General features: G+C 33.7%; 1 protein-coding gene across 1 annotated transcript in view; it reads left to right on the forward strand.

Moving 5' to 3' along the window:
- The first annotated feature begins 387 nt into the window (after positions 1-387).
- LOC132698391 (homeobox protein OTX2-like) overlaps positions 388-19743 on the forward strand; it is a 68903-nt gene continuing 49547 nt past the window's right edge. Inside the window, exon 1 of the mRNA XM_060664417.1 lies at positions 388-456. Within this exon, the coding sequence (XP_060520400.1) occupies positions 399-456 (58 nt within the window). The 5' untranslated portion in view covers positions 388-398. The remainder of the gene's footprint in view (positions 457-19743) is intronic.

A 19743-nucleotide genomic window follows, 5' to 3' on the forward strand; every position in this document is an offset into this window, starting at 1 on the left:
TCTCCCAAACTAACGTATTCAACACCTTTGTAAGAAGCCGCATTCCAACGGCCTCAGACTGTGACCGTGCGGCGTTCGGATTCGAATTTCTCCGGTAAAAACGACCGAGCCGCGAATCCGTCTAATGCCTAATAATATAGGTCCAAGATATTGTTTACAGATTCGTTTTATAGTAATTTCTCCAATGACAAGCGAGTGGGATTTTCAGTTCGCCGCAGCGTATTGGTCGGGTATATTGTGCGAGTGCGTGATGTGCGAAAATCGCTTTTTCAAAATGTAGACAAAAAACCGTCAATTCGCGTGCGTTACCGTCGACGACAGCCCAAAAAAAATGCCCGCTCGACAATACGTTTTTCCTCACGGCTTTGAACGACACGGTTTGATTAAACTGGATATTTATGGTTAAAAACTTTGTATTTCTTTTGTGGTTGGATTTTTTTGCTTTTGCAAGTATTTGTAAGTATATCGTGGGTGTTTTTGATATGAGGAGCAAGTCAATACAGAACATTTGTTTGATATGAAAAGTTATTGAAGTTATACTCTCTCTGTATGCTGTTGAACTGAGCGAGTGCAACTGTATATACGTCTTATAGTTATAACGCCGAAGCCAATATCTTAGGCAATCAAATATATTGTTTTTAATTTAGGTTTTATATTTAGTATTTTGAACAGGGTCTAAGTATGTGCTTATTAAGACTAATATGTATTGAAATTGTTTAAAAATTATTAGTTTTGATTAGTTAGAAGCAAAATAAATACTGAATAAAGTTTTGAAAATGGACCTCAATATAAAATACATAATAGTATATTATGCAACAAGTGCGGTAAACGGCATTTGACTCACGAGTTTATTTGACACGAGCGGAGCGAGTGTTTAATAAACGAGTGAGTTAAAAAGTTTACCGAACGTGTTGCATACTATACTTTTTCTACGACCGTTAGTTTTTGGGCACATTTTCGCAAAACAACACGAATACATTCACTGACATGACTGTCAGAATTGACAAACGTCAAAATTGAAAGCGTGGGAAACATCTCCGAAAATGTCCGAAACTGACTTACAAAAGTGATGCTTTCCGCATGCTAGATCGGTGTGTAATTAGGTATTTTACAGACGGGAGTAGAAAAAATTATTTGTGTATTTCTTGTCACCACTTTTGCGCCATGCATTTTATTTTTTCTACTTCCGTCTGTAAAATACCTAATTACACACCGATCTAGCACGCGGAAAGCATCACTTTTGTAAGTCAGTTTCGGACATTTCCGGGATTTTACCGCATGGGTTTGGGAGCAGTCGAAGATTTTCGGAGATATTTCCCACGCTTTTAATTTTGACGTTTGTCAATACTGACGGTCATGTCAGTGAATGTATTCTTATTCTTTTGCGAAAATTTACCAAAAAACTAACGATCGTAGAAAAAGTATAGTATGCAACACGTTCAGTAAACTTTTTAACTCACTTGTTTATTAAACACTCGCTCCATTTACCGCTCTTGTTGGATAATATACTATAATTTCACTAATAATAAAGGGTCCAAAAAGTCAGCATAGAAGGTAAAATGTTTTTAGTGGTTTATTTATTTATAGAGAGATGCATTCAAAAGCATCAAACTAAATTCGAAGATGTTTAAAACCAAAAGGCAGTTTAGTAAACGCATCACTGAGGAAGTTTATCAACATGCAAGCATATCAGATGTTTTCTACAACCATTTTGTAAAATTTTTGTAATATATCAAGAATGGATTCACTGAGTAACGTGTGTTGTGAACGTCGGACCGTGGTATAATTGGATCACTACTCCTCAAGCTGTCACTTTAAAACGTCATCTTTACTAACAACTTTGGTAAATTTTAGCCACTGTTGATATTTCGACATTTTAGTTCCGAAGGTCAAGTGACACCTCACTCAGTGAACATATTAGTGCTGTCTCGCAAAAATGTACCCAAAAATTATTGATCGTAGAAAAAGTATAATAGCCAACACTTTAATTCAACTTCTTCATTTACGCGTTGATTAAACAGTAGCTTTTCTGAGCTCGGCTGGAGTCATATCAAACGTGTAACTTAAATGAGGTTTATCAAACTTACTGCATAATATACTAGTTAAGACATTATTAGGAGCATTAAGTAACCATGTTTGTCAGGGAATTTTTCTACTCCCGTCTGTAAATTACCAAAATTACACAAGGCTCTAGCGCGCGGGAAGCGTCACTTTACCACGTAAGTTTCGGATGTTTTCGGAGATATTTCCCACGCTTTGAATTTTGACGTTTGTCAGTTCTGACGGTCATGTCAATGAATATATTTGTGTTGTTTTGCGAAAATGTGCTCAAAAACTAACGGTCGTAGAAAAAGTATAGTATGTAACACGTTCGGTGAACTAACTCACTAGTTTATTAAAAACTCGTTCCGCTCGTGTCAAATAAACTCGTGAGTCAAATGCCGTTTACCGCACTTGTTGCATATTATTCTATTTTCTACTTCCGTCTAATAATACGTTTAATTACATACCGATTTAGCGTGCGGGAAGCGTCACTTTACCACGTGAGTTTCGTTTCCCACGAATTCGGGCTACTTCGGACATTTCCGGGATTTTACCGCACGAGTTCGGGAGCAATCGGATGTTTTCGAAGATTTTACCGCATAGCTTGAATATTGAAGTTTGTCAATTTTGACGGTCATGGCGGTAATGTATTCGTGTTGTTTTGAGAAAATGTACCCAAAAACTAAAGGTCGTAGAAAAAGTATAGTATGCAACACGTTCGGTAAACTTGTTAATTCACTCGTCTATTAAACACTACTTACCACACTTGCATTTGCATTGCATTTCACAACCACTAAATCAATTTGTATAAATGCTACTTGTAATCGTGCACTCCAAAGTTGAGAAACTGAAAATCAAAAAAAAAAATAAGCAAAAACAACCAAGTAGAAGAATAAGAGAAGGTAAGTCACGAGCCAGAAAAAGGTAATATCTAACTAATACAAACGTGTAAATGTATATACTTCGTAAAAGTGTTAGATTAGATTTCTTCCGTGAAAATAGTTTTAAAGAATGGTCATTTTTGGTACATTTTTAGATGTTTTTTAACCTGCTGCTACACTGCAGACAATATTGCGTTTCTTTAAATGTTTGGGTTTGTTGGGTCAAAATTGACAATGGAGCATTGTCAATATACAGAGTGTTTCAAAAATCGATCTACTAATTTCTAGGGTAAACTGAATATTAAAATATAACCAAAAGAGAGGGCATAAATAAAATTTAGATCACAAATATTGCAAATATTTTTTTTGCAGGAGCGTCGCTAAAGTACCACTAATTTTGCCGCAAAACTTTTTTTTGGGCCATTTTCAATTTTTGAGTCAAAAATAATAATTTTTTAAACAATTAATTAATTTTTTCTCCTCGTACTAAATCAATTAGCTTTTTAGTGTCCATTTTTTGGTGTTTTTTCAAGTGGAATCGTGCAGAAAAATTACGAACAAACGCAAATGCCAGTCCTAAGGAGTGTTTTTTTTTCGATGTATAGAACTCTAAGTTGCAATAAAACAGCGATGGACTATTCAATTGACATGAATTTTATTTATCCGAAAGATAATCTTGTGGCATTACGTTTTAAATATGATTGCTGGCATATGACCGCCACTTCTGGCGCGGATGTAGTCCAATCGGGACGTCCAATTTTCGATGACTTTTTCCAACATTTGTGGTCGTATATCGGCAACAACACGGCGAATGTTGTCTTCCAAATGATCAAGCGTTTGTGGCTTATCCGCATAGACCAATGACTTTTCATAGCCCCACAGAAAGTAGTCTAGCGGTGTTAAATCACAAGATCTTGGAGACCAATTCACAGGTCCAAAACGTGAAATTAGGCGGTCACCAAACGTTTCTTTCAATAAATCGATTGTGGCACGAGCTGTGTGACATGTTGCACCGTCTTGTTGAAACCGCATCTCCTGGACATCATGGTTATTCAATTCAGGAATGAAAGAGTTAGTAATCATAGCTCTATACCGATCACCATTGACTGTAACGTTCTGGCCATCATCGTTTTTGAAGATTTTGAAGATGAAAATGATTCCACCAGCCCATAAAGCGCACCAAACAGTCAGTTTTTCTGGATGTAACGGTGTTTCGACATACACTTGAGGATTAGCTTCGCTCCAAATGCCGCAGTTTTGTTTGTTGACGTAGCCATTCAACCAGAAGTGCGCTTCATCGCTAAACAAAATTCGCTTATGAAAATCGGGAACAACGGCAATCTCGTTTTGGGTCCATTCGACGAATCTACGCGTTACTTGATGATCGTTTGGCTTCAATTCTTGCACGAGTTGGATTTTGTAAGCGCGTAAACCAAGACCCTTCCGCAAAAGTGGATGGACACAGATCCAATTCCTGTGCTCATTCGGGTCTTCCTCAATGCTACGCTTTACAGCAGCAATAGCTTCTTCTGTACGCACCGTACGGCGTCTCTGGGGATGCGAGTTATCAATAAGAGTAAACGTGGTGCGAAAACGTTCCATGGTTAATCGAATTAACTGCTCTGATTTACGATTTTGTCGACGATAAAATGGACGTAGTGCGCGATACGTATTCCGAACAGAACCATTATTTTCGAAATAAAATTGCACTATTTGCAAGCGTTGTTCAGGCGTGAGTCTGTTCATGATGAATTGCCAAACCAAACTGAGAATAAATCACTTTGCAGCTGTTAAATCGTTCGCCATCTTGAACAGTAATGCCAACTTAAATTTCTGTACATCGAAAAAAAACACCCATTACAATTAACATGTTTACTCTTCCATTGTGAGAGCAACTTTACGGTATTCTGCTTTAAAAAAATATTGGTTTTGGAGTTATTTGAAGGTTTTGCAAGTAATTCTGACTGAATGAATAAATTGCACTATTTGAAGTAATTTTCATACGTGAAAACGAACGAAATAACAATTGTTTCAGAAACAAATCTGAAATAAAATTATTATTATTATAAGTTTCATTTAGATAGCTTAAATATTATGCAAATCAATCCAAAAATGTGTTTGTGATGCTTTAAGTAAACTAGCACTTTTATTTGTGTTCACTGTTGTCGCAAACTGAAAAGATTTCAGTGTTAAAATGATTCTAGCGTAGCATCGCATTAAGCCAGCGATAAAACGACATAAAAATTAGGAGGCAAGGGCAAAAATAAAGCGAATACGACACAGAAACGTCGTTATTAAAATGTAAATTTTTCCCAACACATTCGAAATCGATTTAGTCGCGTTTCGGATATAATTCGAGGTAAATATAAAATTCCAAAATGCCCCCTTAATATGCGACGATGCCACGCTTAATCGTTAAACGAAACCAATTAAGTCGGGGAACACCAAATTAAACCGAGCATTGCGTAAAGGTTTTTATTTGAAGTTAACCGAAAACACGACGTATTAAAAGAGCTATAAATCGGAAAATATATGCCCCATGGTCCGGTCCACCTGTATACCTACCTGGATCCCTCTCGGGATCCGCGTTTCTCCGTCTCGTTTTTATTTTTTCTCGACTACTGGTTTTATATAAAAAGTGTCATTGCGTCGGGCTTAATTTGAAAATACGACGCATAAGTTAATATCCATAACCTTTGGGTCGTTCTCGGGTCCACACAATTAAAAAAAAAAAGGGAGACGAGGCTCCCGCGTATCAACCGACGAGGACAGAAGGATTCCTCTGGCTGTCGGTCGGTGCTTCTTCACCGCGTCCCATTGTCGTGCCGGTCGTGGCGCGCCGAAAAAATAATAATCATAAAAAAAATCTACGTTCCGAGATTCGTATTTTCATAACTAAGCACAAAAGTTTGATGAATAGGGAAACGGACGGGCACAGGTGTCGGACCGGGTATATTTTGTCAGCGGCGCGCGTCCGTCGAGCACAACTGCGGACCGCGATATTTAATTTAATTAAAAATGTAATTGAAACACAGTAATAGTATATTTTTGCAATAAGTTTGATAACCGACACTTTAGTCGCGCGCTTGATTTGGACACAAGCGGAGCGAGGGTTTATTGGACGAGTAGCGTATCCACGTGTTGCATATTATACTTTTTCTACGACCGTTAGTTTTTGGCTACATTTTTGCAAAACTGCTTGAACGTGAACGTGTGACGTAACTAGCAGAATTGTTAAATTTTAAAATATGTGATTAAAATATAACATCAGATTGTTTCCAAACCAGTGGTTAAAGTACTTCCGAAAACTGTTAACGCTTGAAGTGATACTTTGTACTCGAATGATTAATGCATAATTGGGTATTTTAGTTACTAGAACAAAACATATTTTAGCAGCTAAAGTGGAATATACATACATATGCAACACTGGAAGCTATTAAACAACATGTTGGTTGTATTTCATCTGAAGTTGCTAAAGGCTATATTGTAGATTGTGTTCAGAATAAGATTGATATAGCTGAAAAATCAAGCAGTTCAAACACAGATTCGTATCCCAAACTCATTACAATTTACGCAGTTACAAAAATTAATATTCATAATGAAGGTTGTTATTTTACTAAACACTTCAGATTGTTTAAAAAAGTTTTAGTATTTCCTAATCAATTGATTAGTTTTAGTAGGTTTACATTAGTAGATTAGATTAATAAATTCATTATCGATGGTAGAAGGATAATAAAAATTTAATTTAACTGTTTTCGTACAATATAAAATTACAATTGTAGCAAGTCCCATAGAAAATCGAAGACAACAATTTATTTAACAAACAATATAAAACATTGTTGATAATCATACACTTCATTACTTACGTTGCAGTTGCAGTGAAAATAAAAGAAAGCAATTAAAAGCGGATGTTGATTTTAATTGCACGAAAATGCAAAAACCCAGTGTTTTTTTTGGCACCTAAAAAAATGAATGAATTATTAACTTTTGAAATAATTCCTTATTGTTACCACCCAGTATCTGTTGGCCCAAATTACGTGCAGTTAGTATTGCTTTTAAAGGCTTCAAAAAAAAAACTCAAAATTATCAATTTTATTTTTAAAAATATAAAAAGTATATGCTCTAAAAAAATTACTTTAAGACATCACCTAATAATAATAACAATAATAATAATAAAGTTTATTCATCACTTAACGTGTATAATAAAATAATACAAATATGCATTCCTTGTTAATGCTTGTTTATACAGGCCATTTTTACTACCTAGAATACAGTCACAGTTGAGTTTATATTAGTCACAATCGAGATAAAGTCACAATGGTTTTTTTTAGAATAAAACAGTTTTTCAAATAACGCCAGCAAAGACTTTTAAATTTATTTCATATACAGTGTCTTTAAATTGTTTGGGTAAGTAGTTGAAAAACTTTGGGGCCAGAAACATAAACGATCTTTGCTTGACGGTTTTTTTTTTGCTCACTGCTACCACTACACCATAATTTTTATGTCGGGTATTCTGTTGATGTGTGATAATTTGAAATTTCATCATATAAAATGTGAGTAGGGTATAACCGATTTTTATTAAATATTAACTTTAGCAACCATTTTTGCAAAACATCTACTTTTTCCAAATAACAGTTTCTTACTGCTCCTCAAACCACAATACCGTAATTTATTCACGATTTAAAGAAGGAGTATTAAACTTGTTTAAGATAATGAATATTTAAGATATCTTTGAGATGAGAAAATCTCGTAACCAGCAATCTTGTTCTATTAGCCAAAAAATGTTTGTCCCACCTTAGATGATTACCAATAATTATGCCCAAATGTTTTGCAGAATCAGTCTTTAGAATTTCATTATTTTGTTCCAATTTGATGGTTTTAAAGTAAAGAGTGTTAGAATAAGATGCAAAGAAGACATTTTTTCTTAGTGTTGTTTAAAGTCAGTTTATTATACTTAAACCATTATATTGCTAAAATCTCGCTCTAGAATGCACGTAGCTTTTTGCGGTGTCCTCTGCAAAACTGAATATACTTCCTTCACTGTCAATATCTGAGAGATCGTTTATATAGACTGTGAATAGTATTGGACCCAATAACGTTCCTTGTGGAACACCGCATGTGACGGTTCTTATTTTGCTTTTAACACCATCAATATTCACAAATGGGTTTCTATTTTTCAGATGGTCTTTTAGAAGGTTTAACGCACTACCTCTGAATCCATATCTTTCGAGCTTTTTTATTAATTTGGCATCACATACTTTATCTAAGTAAGATCGACGAAAGCGCACAAGGAAGCTATCTTGGTATCTATTCCATTATAAATGTGCGAAGTCAAATGAAGTAGTGCATCTTCTGTGGATTTTTGTTTGTGTTGTGAAACCGATTTGCCTTTGAGAGATAATTGTATACTTACCTAGAAATCCCAGCATTCTGTCTTTGATCGCTTTTTCAAAAATTTTCAAATATTCGGAATAAGTGAAATTGATCTATAGTTGTCTATTTCTATTTTTTGGTCTGCTTTAAATAACGGCCTCATTTGACCCAACTTAGTGCACCGGGAAAGCAACCAACCGTAAAACTAAAATTCAAAAAACCCAGGAGATTTTTTGAGTTTTAAGCATTTAATTTTGTATCTTTCTCTATTTATCTATATTCGTGGTCGACATTAACCACATATTTTGATATTCGTCAGTTCTGATGATCCCGTCACACGTCATTTGAACGTCTTCCTGCTGTTTTCCAAAAATGCGAAAAACTACGGGTCATAAAAAAATTAGTATGCACGTTGATAAACTAACCCTTCGCTCATCTTGTGCGAAATCAAACACTTGACTAAAGTGGCGTTTATCAAACTTATTACATAATATACTTTTAAATGTCTCTGTTTGTCGCGTTTTGTAAAAGAACCTCGAAAATACGATTTCCGAGGGAAATTTACGAATACGTTTACGCGACAACGGTCCGAAAATGTGAAATATATGCTAATTATCATTGTAAATTAACACTTCAACGCTTATCTAAACAGAATCTAACATACCGATTAATAAAAACTTCATATTAATACCGCATAAATATTCAGAATCGACATTGCAACACCATTTTTATACATAACAAAATATTTCACTCGACTTTATGTACTGCGCTAAGGCAGTCTGACAAAAGCGTATTTTTTTACCGGGTTTAATTTTATTCGACTCCTATTTTGTATAAGCGACGTTATTATTTGTTGTTTTGTATACGGAACGGGTATATATTTAAAAAAACCACTATCCAACTGTTTTTAGCAATTAATTTTGCTCTGATGCCCGAAATGATCTGGTCTCTATCATATCATATTTTCAACTGACGTTATTAACTTTAACTGATCAAATGAATGCATAGCAATTATTAAAATACATTAAATATACAATGTGATTCATTAATATACTGTCCCCAATGTATCCGAAAACGTTTTGTTACCGGGACTAACTTTGTTCATTTACTTCCCACATTTTTGAAAATAATTAGTTAATAATATTGTTGATACAAAAAACTCTGAAACTTGACTTTTCAGTTTAGTTGTTAACGTAAGGTCTGTTTATTTGGAAAGCCGATGAAAAAAAAAACGCAAAGGCCATAAAAGTTTCTTCGTTCCATGAAAAAGTTTGGTTTGACTAATAGTGTAAGAATTTTGTATTTTTGGTATATAACAAGTATATCAAATTTAAACTAATTATTTTAAAAATTGTGGCTGGTAAATTGAAAAATACAAAAAAATCTTTGACACCCTGCTCTTAGGAAACCTTTTTTGTTTATTTTATAGTGAGGAACATGCCTCTAAGTTGGAGGCGTATATTAATGAAACATACTATATTATCGTTTTTTGGTGTTAATCGGAATTAACTTACATGTTTCTCGAGAGAGTATAGAGCTGCAAAATTCCTGGAAACTGAACACTAGAAAGCAAAAAACTTAAAAACTTAGAAGTTAACATATTTGGTTGTTCATTGTAATTTCTATACTTATTTATACCGACACAAAGGGGGGAGTTTGGTTAAAATTCGAAAACTCTTTTGGGTCACTATTCTAGTGACTTGGTTTGCTATTATATATTAGGATGGTTACATAACAGTTATATTTATCAACAAAAACATTAAACAACTCAACCAGATTAATAATTTGACTGACTAAGGTTTAATGATTATAATAGCTTAGAATAATAAGACTTTGAACAATTTTTTCAGGGTTTGGCCTTATTGAACAAGCTTTTTGATATTTTTTTAGGTGCGCCTGATGGTCATGATCGAAGATTTACTCATTACTAGAAATAGGGGTTTCAACAAACTCATGCCATAAAAAAACATTGTGATTATAAGTATGCAGAACCCGAAGTATTTTATTTATTTTTTCAATTTTTTTATTCGCTTTTGAAATTATTACGTATCGGAATGATATGAAAACATTTATAAGAAACCAGTCACTAACGGTAGAGTCTTACTATATAGCGGTACTCCCGAGGCTATAATTTTGTTTTAAGTAATTAATCTTTATTAAGATATTCATTAACTCTTTGTGTAAAATTGCTAGTTGCGTCCGACGTTCTACCGTCGCAAAGATATTGAAATATCCGGAAAGTATGACAGGTAATGGGGGTCGCGTAATGAAGCAGCAACCGCGTATGTGCGCGTAGATATTATCGAGACTCTAGTTAAGTGACGGCTATTTGTGGTTACTCAAACTTCTATACCATTAAGATTTAATTGGCTTATATATACGGGTGGTCTAAAAAAATTGGCAGACTCGTCCATCGTCTTGGACATATTGGGATCGTAAAATGTAAAAGATTTTTATGTTTCCTGAGAAACCACAAATTTTGACGATGCGACGAACGCTAGTCAAGAATGTACAAAAGCGTAGAACGGTCACACATTTTTTGAAAGTTACAATTATTTTACAAATGTTTACAAAATTTCGTCAAAAGTTTGTAAAATTTGAAGGTGTAACAAATTTTAAATTTAATTCAAACTGTTTACAAAAAGAACACTTTTTACAAAATTTCGTTGTTTGTATATTATTTTTCCATGGTTTTTGCTAATCTGTTTCTCAAATGAATTCTAACTAAATAATTAAAACTTTATATATCGATGTTTATACATAAGTTATTGACAGAATCCCAAAACAATGTTAATTTATATTTTATGGGTGGACACAAATATAAAAATTACATTAAAATAAATGTATACATCGAGTCATATTCTTGCACTTTTTTTATGATCCAATTTTCAGTTTTCAGTATAAAACGAAAACATTATTCAAAATAAAAAAAAATGTAAAAATGTATTCAATAAAATAAATAAGTATTAAAACAAAATGTCCATTTAAGCTTTTAGACCTACATATATTAAATAATTTGCAACTTTTGCGATTGATAAAAAGACATAAACATAAATATACAATAGACAGATTGAAAATTGTAACAGTATAAGCATTATTATTGTATAAGAAAGTGCATATTTTACAAACTTCTTACTAAATTGTCTAAACAATATATAAATTTTTCAAAGAAACTTCCACAGGCTATTGTAATACTTTTTACAAAACTTGTGCATTCCTCCGGCGTCGGTTTTTGCTGAGTCAAACTTGCTGACGTTGACTTGTTGACTCAAACTGTCAAGCTCTGAAGAAGCCATCAGGATTATTGGCGAAACGTCAGCAAGTTCGACTCAGCAAAAACCGACGCAGGAGGAATCCAGAAGTTTTGTAAAAAGTAATATATAAATTTCGTAAACAAAATGAAAATTTTTCCTTTTCGTAAAGAGTTTGTGAATCAGCAATCTACAAGTGGCAGACGGTATCTACAATTTCTTTAAAAAAGTGTAAATTTACATTTAAAGTTTACAAAAGAAATTCGTCAAAGAAGTGTAGGTTTGTAAACTTTAAACGAGCTTCTGCAAAAAAAGTGCAAATTTCGTAATAAATTGTAGATTTTAGCTGTTCTCTTTAAAAAAAGGGGGTTTTACATTCACGCCTTCTTTATAAAATTTCGTAAAAAAAAAGTAAAAAATTTCAATTTACGAAATTTTGTAAAAAAACTTTGATATTTTACAAAAGATCCCGAATTTCGTAAAAAATTGTAGATTTTAAGACTTTCTACGAATACACTGAATTAATTTTCCGCTGCACGTACTTCTCTCGTACCCTTTCCATCCCCCTGGTTACTCAACACCGGGACCATTTTTTCATGGTCGATGCAGTCAATATCCTCAAATCGCGAAAACAGTTCTTACAGACTGGACATTTCACTGCTACCCAAAAACTAAACCCATTCATGTGTCACTATTTATCTTGCCCGAAGAAGACTCTCCGATATATTTTTCAGCGACTAGTTTTTTTTTCAGCTGTCCCTTTTCTCGCATCCTAGCTTCCAACGCTTGCGATCATTCCAACCATGTGCTTGTAGTCCTCTATCGACCATTGCACAGTTTACTTCTTGCTTCCACGATTTCCTTGGTCTACCTCTTTTTCTGCGATTGGTGGAGATCCATTGTAACAGCCGTTTTGGCATTCGCTGATCATTCATCCTTTCGACGTGGCCATACCATTTCAACCTATTACATTCTATAGTTTAAAGGATGTGCGCTCTGGTTTCTATTCCATTCCATAGCTTGTATTTTGGAGGCGTCTTTTTTATATATTACCCAAAGCTCTGAGCCGTAAGTTGCAACACTTTCAATGATACTTTTATTCTAATTTCTGTGTTCCGAGTGATATGGTTATTCCAGAGTATATTGTTTAGTTGATGCATTGCTGTATTACCTTGCGCAATTCTAGTTTCTATAAGGTATTTGTAGCTATCAGCGTTTTTAATTTGTGTGCATCTTAATTCGAAATCTCGTCCTTCATTCCCCACCATTACATACTCTGGTTTTGATGGGTTAATTGTTAAATCCCACTTACTATAATCTTCATCAATTTTTGGCAACATGTAGTAAATATCTTCCTCACCCTCTGCAAATATTACTTGGTCATCTGCAAAATGAAGCCTATAAAGCTTATGATCTCCAATTGGAATATCCATCGATTCACATTTTCTTTTCCAGATTTCCAAGGCTCCCTCCAAATAGATCTTAAAGAGTGAAAGGTGCAATGCAGTAGCCTTGTCGAAGTCCTTTGGTCACATTTATCTTTCATATAAGTCCTTCACTGCATTAATGTATATTAGGGGAACTTTCTTGTCTTCTAACACTTGCCACAACTCAACAAATACCATATATGCTAATTGTGGTCCAAAGGCTTTTCTAATGGGGCGTGTTTTTTAATTTCTTTTGGTGTTATTTCTGTTTCTTCGCAGTAGGAAATATCATGTTTTTCATGTTCAATATCTTGAAATTCTGCTTGGTCTTCTGTCAACATTTTTTCACAATATTCTACCCATCTTTCAGGAGATATCAAGTTTAACCTACTGCGTTCTTTCCTATCTCTTCTACTATATTTAATCTTTTTCCAGGCATCTTTACTTCTTGTGTTATATAAGAACTTTTCTATGTTATCCCAGGCTTTATTTCACATTGCACATATAGATTTTTAGCTATATTTACCCCTTTTTTTACTTTCCGGTTTAAGGTACTGTGCCGTTATCGATAGTAAATATCCTTTCTTGCTAATCACTTATTATCCATAGCTTTCTTCTTCCTCACAAGATCTTCTATTTCTTTATTCCACAATTCATTTCTATTCTTGTTACTATCCACTTTTCCAATAGCTTCCATCGCTGCTTACACGTGAGGAGTAATAGACAGTTTAATTTCTAGTTCAACCTCATTCGATATAGAAACTGGGTGGAATCGTTTTCAAAACTTTGTACGTTATATCTCCTGGTCGAGATGTCTTTCAATATCATTGAACCTTCATTTTCGTTTCGTTGTTGGCCTCCTTTAAATGTGCATAGTAGTGACGCTTTAAGTAAATGATGGTCAGTTCTACACTCTGCTCCTCGATGGACTCTAACCTTATTACACTTTATTTTGGAATTTTTTCTCTGCAAATACAGTAATCGATTATTGATTTCACATTTGTCGTTGGTTGAGTTCACGTGTATCTATTGATGTCCTTCTGTTGGTGGTATCCATTCATTATCTTTAAATTCATAGAATCACAAAAACTCCGTTTTTGTTTAATTTTTCCTCACCAAACGGACCGACAACTTTGTTATTTACTTTCCTTCAAGTCCCGGCGTTTATATCACCTAGTAGAATAACTTCCCTCCTAGTTCCAATATTTTCAACATAAAATTAATTTTTTACTTCTTCCTTTTCATCTTCAGAAGGTACATATGAGCCCACTACCACTAAGCTTTAAGCTTCACTTACTTTCACTCACTTTTATTAGCCTCTCATTTATTTGTTCCCAGTTTTTTATGTTTCGTGATAGGTTTTTCGTTATCAGTATACTTACACCTGCAGCCGCTCTTCTGTCTTTTCCTACTCTGCTGTAGAAATGAACAAAATCTCTAAGTTCTTCAGTAGATTTTCCTTTCTTTTTGGTTTCTGTAAGGACTGTTATATATAATTTAAATCTTTTGATTTATTTTAGTACCTGATCTAGTTTAGTTCGAATACCTTGCACATTCCACTTTCCAAACCTTTTTCGCAAGCTAGGTCGTTTTCCATTAAATCCGCCCTGCGTTTTCTTTGTAGAACTTTTTGCAATGTATTTTTTTAGGCGTGATGGGAAGCAGGCCCATCGCCACAATCTGCAATCCGGGTGGACGGGGAAGATATCTGTTGGGGCTTTCTACCCTTAGCCGAGTGGCTCCATATTTTAAGCGCTGGAGACTCTCCCTCACCCATCTCATTCTGAGATTGGATTTGCTGACTATGTGTTAGGTTTTTATAGTTTGGGACGTTTCTTGGTATTTGTCATACCCACTTATCAACATCAATGAGTATCCCAAGATCTGAAGTCAGCCCTTTCACCCTCCTTCTTACTCAACCGGGTTTGCTTGTTTTGTTTTGTGTTAATTATTAAAAAACTGCATAGGTTCAATTGGAGCTTGAGAATATTTCGGAAAAAAGTCCTTTCAGGAGCGCAATCGCTGCTATAGTAAATTACTAGAATATTTGCTCCAACATTACGTGTTTATTTATGTAATCATTTTATTTTCGTTTATTAAACCAACGCGATAAAAATTGATGAGTCGCTACCGAATCCAGTCTGACCGCTATATATTTTCTTTTTATAGTTGTGATTATGTTAATTCTGCTTCTTCGGTTCTATATTTAGGTGACTCGTATCGTATTTCGCTTAAGGGCGTCCACGCCAATTAATTCAAGACCTTTTCTTCGCCTCCCGACTATCAATTGTCGTCAAAGTTCGTTATCGCCAGCAGCATAGTTTATATGTCCTATTAAGCAAACAGTTGCGCCTATGCTACGCAAAAACTGTCTGATAGGAACACTAATACATATTCCCACGCAGCGCCATTTAATTATTGCAACTGCGCTCCTATAGATGGCATAAATAAGCAAGGCGAACCTGTTTGCGACAAAGACGTTATTAAAGTTAGGTGTAGCCCATTTATAAATATATGTCACAGGAGTTACGGCCGTGAAAACTGGCAGTCGCCTTTATGCAAAATTAATTCACCTTGTCTGTTCGATTAGATGCGCATGCCCTAATTTGCGGGTCCGTATAGGCCCTGGCCGGTTAAAGTTTACAAGAATATTTTCGTCCCTGGTGTAGCAGAAATCATAGAAAGGTCTTCGGTTCGAAATTATGAGTGTTTTTCAAATCAAGCTAGTGAAACAATATGACAACGTATGCCGGAGGCATTTTTTTTTTTACAAAATTTGGTAAAAAGTTTTGCGTAAAAGATTTACATCTTTTTTGGCCAAATTTCGTAATACAAAATTCGCTTTATTTACGAAATTTTGTAAAAAAAAAGGACGAGTTTCGTAAAAAGTTTGTGAATTCAATCTGTTATTTAAATTTTGTAAAAATTGTTTTGGTAATATTGACGATAAATTTATCTTACTAAAGTGGTTTTTAAGAAATCTGAATCCGAAACTACTTTTTGAAAATATCGAGATTTTATGATGATTTATGATTTTATTTATTCTGTTTTTCCAAATACCTCCAGCACCCTGTATAGTAAACGAAAGCTGATCGGATAACTGCTTGTAGGGTTGTGGAATTGATCGGTCAAATTTTGTTGTGTCAATTGACCAGTCGATTGACCGAAAAATTTATAATGTGCGTTACGCCGCCATTATGAGAACCAAATGGAGTCGATATTATTCTTGGGATTTCACGAATCGCTAAGTATCGTATTCGAATATTGTTTCAAGACTGTTAGAGGTAAATTAAACATCACAAACGCATATTAATTTATTATAAAATACATATTATCATAAAATAATGACCAACACTCTACAATTGCAAGATCTTATTTAAAACATTTTTTCACCAGTCAATTAAGAAGTGGTCTATTGACCAGTTCCAACACTAACTGCCTGTAATATAATAAATATCGCATAAGCTCGCATTCCGATAATTTAAAACTTATTATAAAATTTGAAAGATAAAGCTCTATCAAAAAATTAAAAAAACAAAAACTGAATTACACCAATACTGTTTTAAACAAGAGAAAAAAGCTAATCTTCAAAATAAATTTAGAACCGTTTGTTGTTGCACGCTACGCTATACGTTGTAAGTATTTCAATTTGAATTTAAAGATCATCTACAGCACTGGGTGAAGACAGAAATAATCTCAGCTCACGCATACCAACAATTGTTATATCCGAAATTCACGTTTTCCAACTTCTAAGAAAATATTCCAAAATTCCCAAAAATCACTATTTTACTAACTAAGGCTGAGGTTCTGGAGAAGATTTTATGCACCGAAATAATTTTTCTTATTAGTCTGGTTTTAGGTCGAACTATAGCACAACAACGGCAGATACGTTGAATCACAAATTCCTCTTAAAAAAACTTGCTGAATCTGGATTAATAACTACTCTGGCAAGGGAACTGTTCGCTTAATTATCTAAATTTTCGAAAACAAGAAACCAAATAAACAACTCAAATAGCTCCATAATAAAATCAATTTTATTTTTCATATTTCATAACAAAATAACATGCTTACTTAAACTATAGAATGTTAGAAACAAATGAATATCTTATGTCTTCCAGAGAAAAGAAACAAAGTTGTCCTTCCCGACACGGTTTTAATGTAAAATGCTTTTTTATAGAAAAAAAAAAGGCGTCAGTGCGTCAGTATACGTTTCGTGCATTCAAATGCTCATCTTCATCTAACGAATGAAATAACATATTTGGAGTAACTCACCAAGAAGTAATTTGGACTCCTAAAGGTTAAAATTATTTTTAATATTGAATTATTATATGTAAGTTTAACCTTTAGAATTCCGGTTTACTGCGTGGTTAGTAAGTACAACGCCTTTTATAAAAGAGGATTTTACATTAAATTAGAATGAATTAGGACAAGCTTGTTTCCTTTCTTTTGACTTTACTACTGCACTTTGAGAGATTGACTACTTTTAATATATTATATAATGATACTTTGGCAACATCGTTTTAAAAGTTGTACGGTTGACATCCAGTTGTTCGACCATGTTAGGTAACAAGTTAAAGACGAGTGACGTCAAGTCAGTCAGATTGTTGGCCTTAATAGCGGCTATTATACGATACCATTAAAAAAATCAATATTTTTATCAAACTGTAAGTTTGAATTCCTTTTACGCGTTAAGAGTTCATAACCATTATGATAATTGCCTAGATGGTTTGAATAAATTTAAATTAATTCGACGAATAAATACATTTTTAAGGTTGAATTATTTGTTTTTGGTTTCACTATCGTGAACGATTGCAACACCGGTTCCACAATTCGATTTGAAATTAAATATTGAGGAAGGTCCTGGCTAAGTTTCAAGGTTCAACGGTTTTATCCTAGACGAACAAAAAAAAAAAATCTGTCGGAGTTTTTCATAAATGTGAAGGTGTAAATCATACAGTTTTAGTTTCGCTTGCGACGCAACCTCCCATCAGTTTAAATGATTAATAAAAACTTTTTCACTTCTACTGCCAGTAAACTCGGATTGCTTTAGCTATTAGGGTTTATTTACTATTAACCAAACCATAATAGTCAGCAAACCTACCAGATTGCTAGTCTCTATTGTTATGTACACCGTGTCCCAAATAAAACGATGCACTATACAATCTGCAAACCCATAGGAGATACGAACACAAGTTTCGTACAAAGGCTTCCTCAATTCTCCTGGAGATTTAAAATATTATAATTTTGTTGATACAGGGTGTTCCAAAAGTGTCCGCCTCGACATCAACTTTGTTATTTTAAATGGAACACCCTGTATATTTCAGCATTTTTGGAATCCTTGGTTAAAATAAACATCATTTTCTAAAGAAATTCATAATCGAATTTTGCACAGTTTAGGCAGAAGTTGAAGTTATGTGTTTTTTTAAATATTTTGATTGCCCCATATAAAATTGTGTTGTTACGCTACTGATTCAGGTATTGCAACCAAAATTTAACCACAAACTAAGCAGATGATGCATTACTCAATCAGTTTAACAAATGCGCCGCAGCTTATACAGGGTGTCCCAAATAGGTGGTGCCGTTTTGGCGAATTCAATCAACAAAATCTCAAGATTTTCAAATGGAACACACTATATTTTTATATATATAATCTCAATTCTTGGACAAATAATAAGGTAAGTTTGTAATTTATCTAATATTGAAATTTTACTTACTTTTTGAGATATTCGAGGTTTAACATAATACCCTTATAAATTTTTGTTGCATTTAAAGTATTTTTTAAATAGCAAAGCCATAATACTGCTTTTTTTAAATTATAATGCTCCATATTTTTTAAGTACAAATATCAAAAAACAACAAAAACAAACAGAAATGTCACAGTTTGTTTATACATTTTTTAATATTTTGATATTTCTTTGTTGTTGTTTGTCAGATTAAACGAGCATTATAAGAGAAACATTTTTAACTAAACTTTATGGATCTAATTAAAGAGCCCTAGTTCACGTTTTGTTTTATAGATTTATTTATTCAATTTTTTTCCCTTGTTTAGTTAACCTTTGTTATTAGGTATTTTCAATCAAGCTTGATAATTAACTATTAAATGTTTCTTTAAATATAAATTCTAAAGATTGTTGCAGTGTGTAGCATGATTGAGTAGTATACCATCTCCTTAGTCTGTGATTAAATTTTCGTTGCAATACCTGGATCAGTAGCGTCACAACACAAATGTATGTGGGGCAATCAAAATATAAAAAAAAACACATAACCTCAATTTCTGCCTAAACTACGCAAAATTTGAACAGGAATTTCTTAAAAAAGTGACCTTTGTTTTAGCCAAGGAATTTTAATATGTCAAAATGTACAGGGTGTTCTATTTAAAATAACAAAGTTGATGTCGGAGGGACACTTTTGGGACACCCTGTGTTAACAAAATTATAACATTTTAAACCTTCAGTAGAAACGAAGAAACTTTTGTACGAAACTTTTTTTCATATGTCTATGGGTTTCCAGATCATGTAGCAGTGGATCGTTTTATTTGGCACACGGTGTAGCTGTTTCTATTATCTGTGGTACGGGGTTAAGGTAACAGGAAGAAGAATCTTCTCTTATGTTAAAGTTTTGATGGACCGTTGAACGTTCCATGTTAATCTTCCAATTCTAACCTAAAATATAACCTAAACGTTAGTAACTAATATTTTTTGCTCGGTTCATGCCAGATATATTTAGATAATATTAGGACTCATTAACATGGAGGGTGAATTATTCTTA

This window comes from Cylas formicarius, unplaced genomic scaffold (assembly GCF_029955315.1).
Source record: "Cylas formicarius isolate icCylForm1 unplaced genomic scaffold, icCylForm1.1 PGA_scaffold_2__14_contigs__length_35257938, whole genome shotgun sequence".
Taxonomy (NCBI): Eukaryota; Metazoa; Arthropoda; class Insecta; order Coleoptera; family Brentidae; genus Cylas; species Cylas formicarius.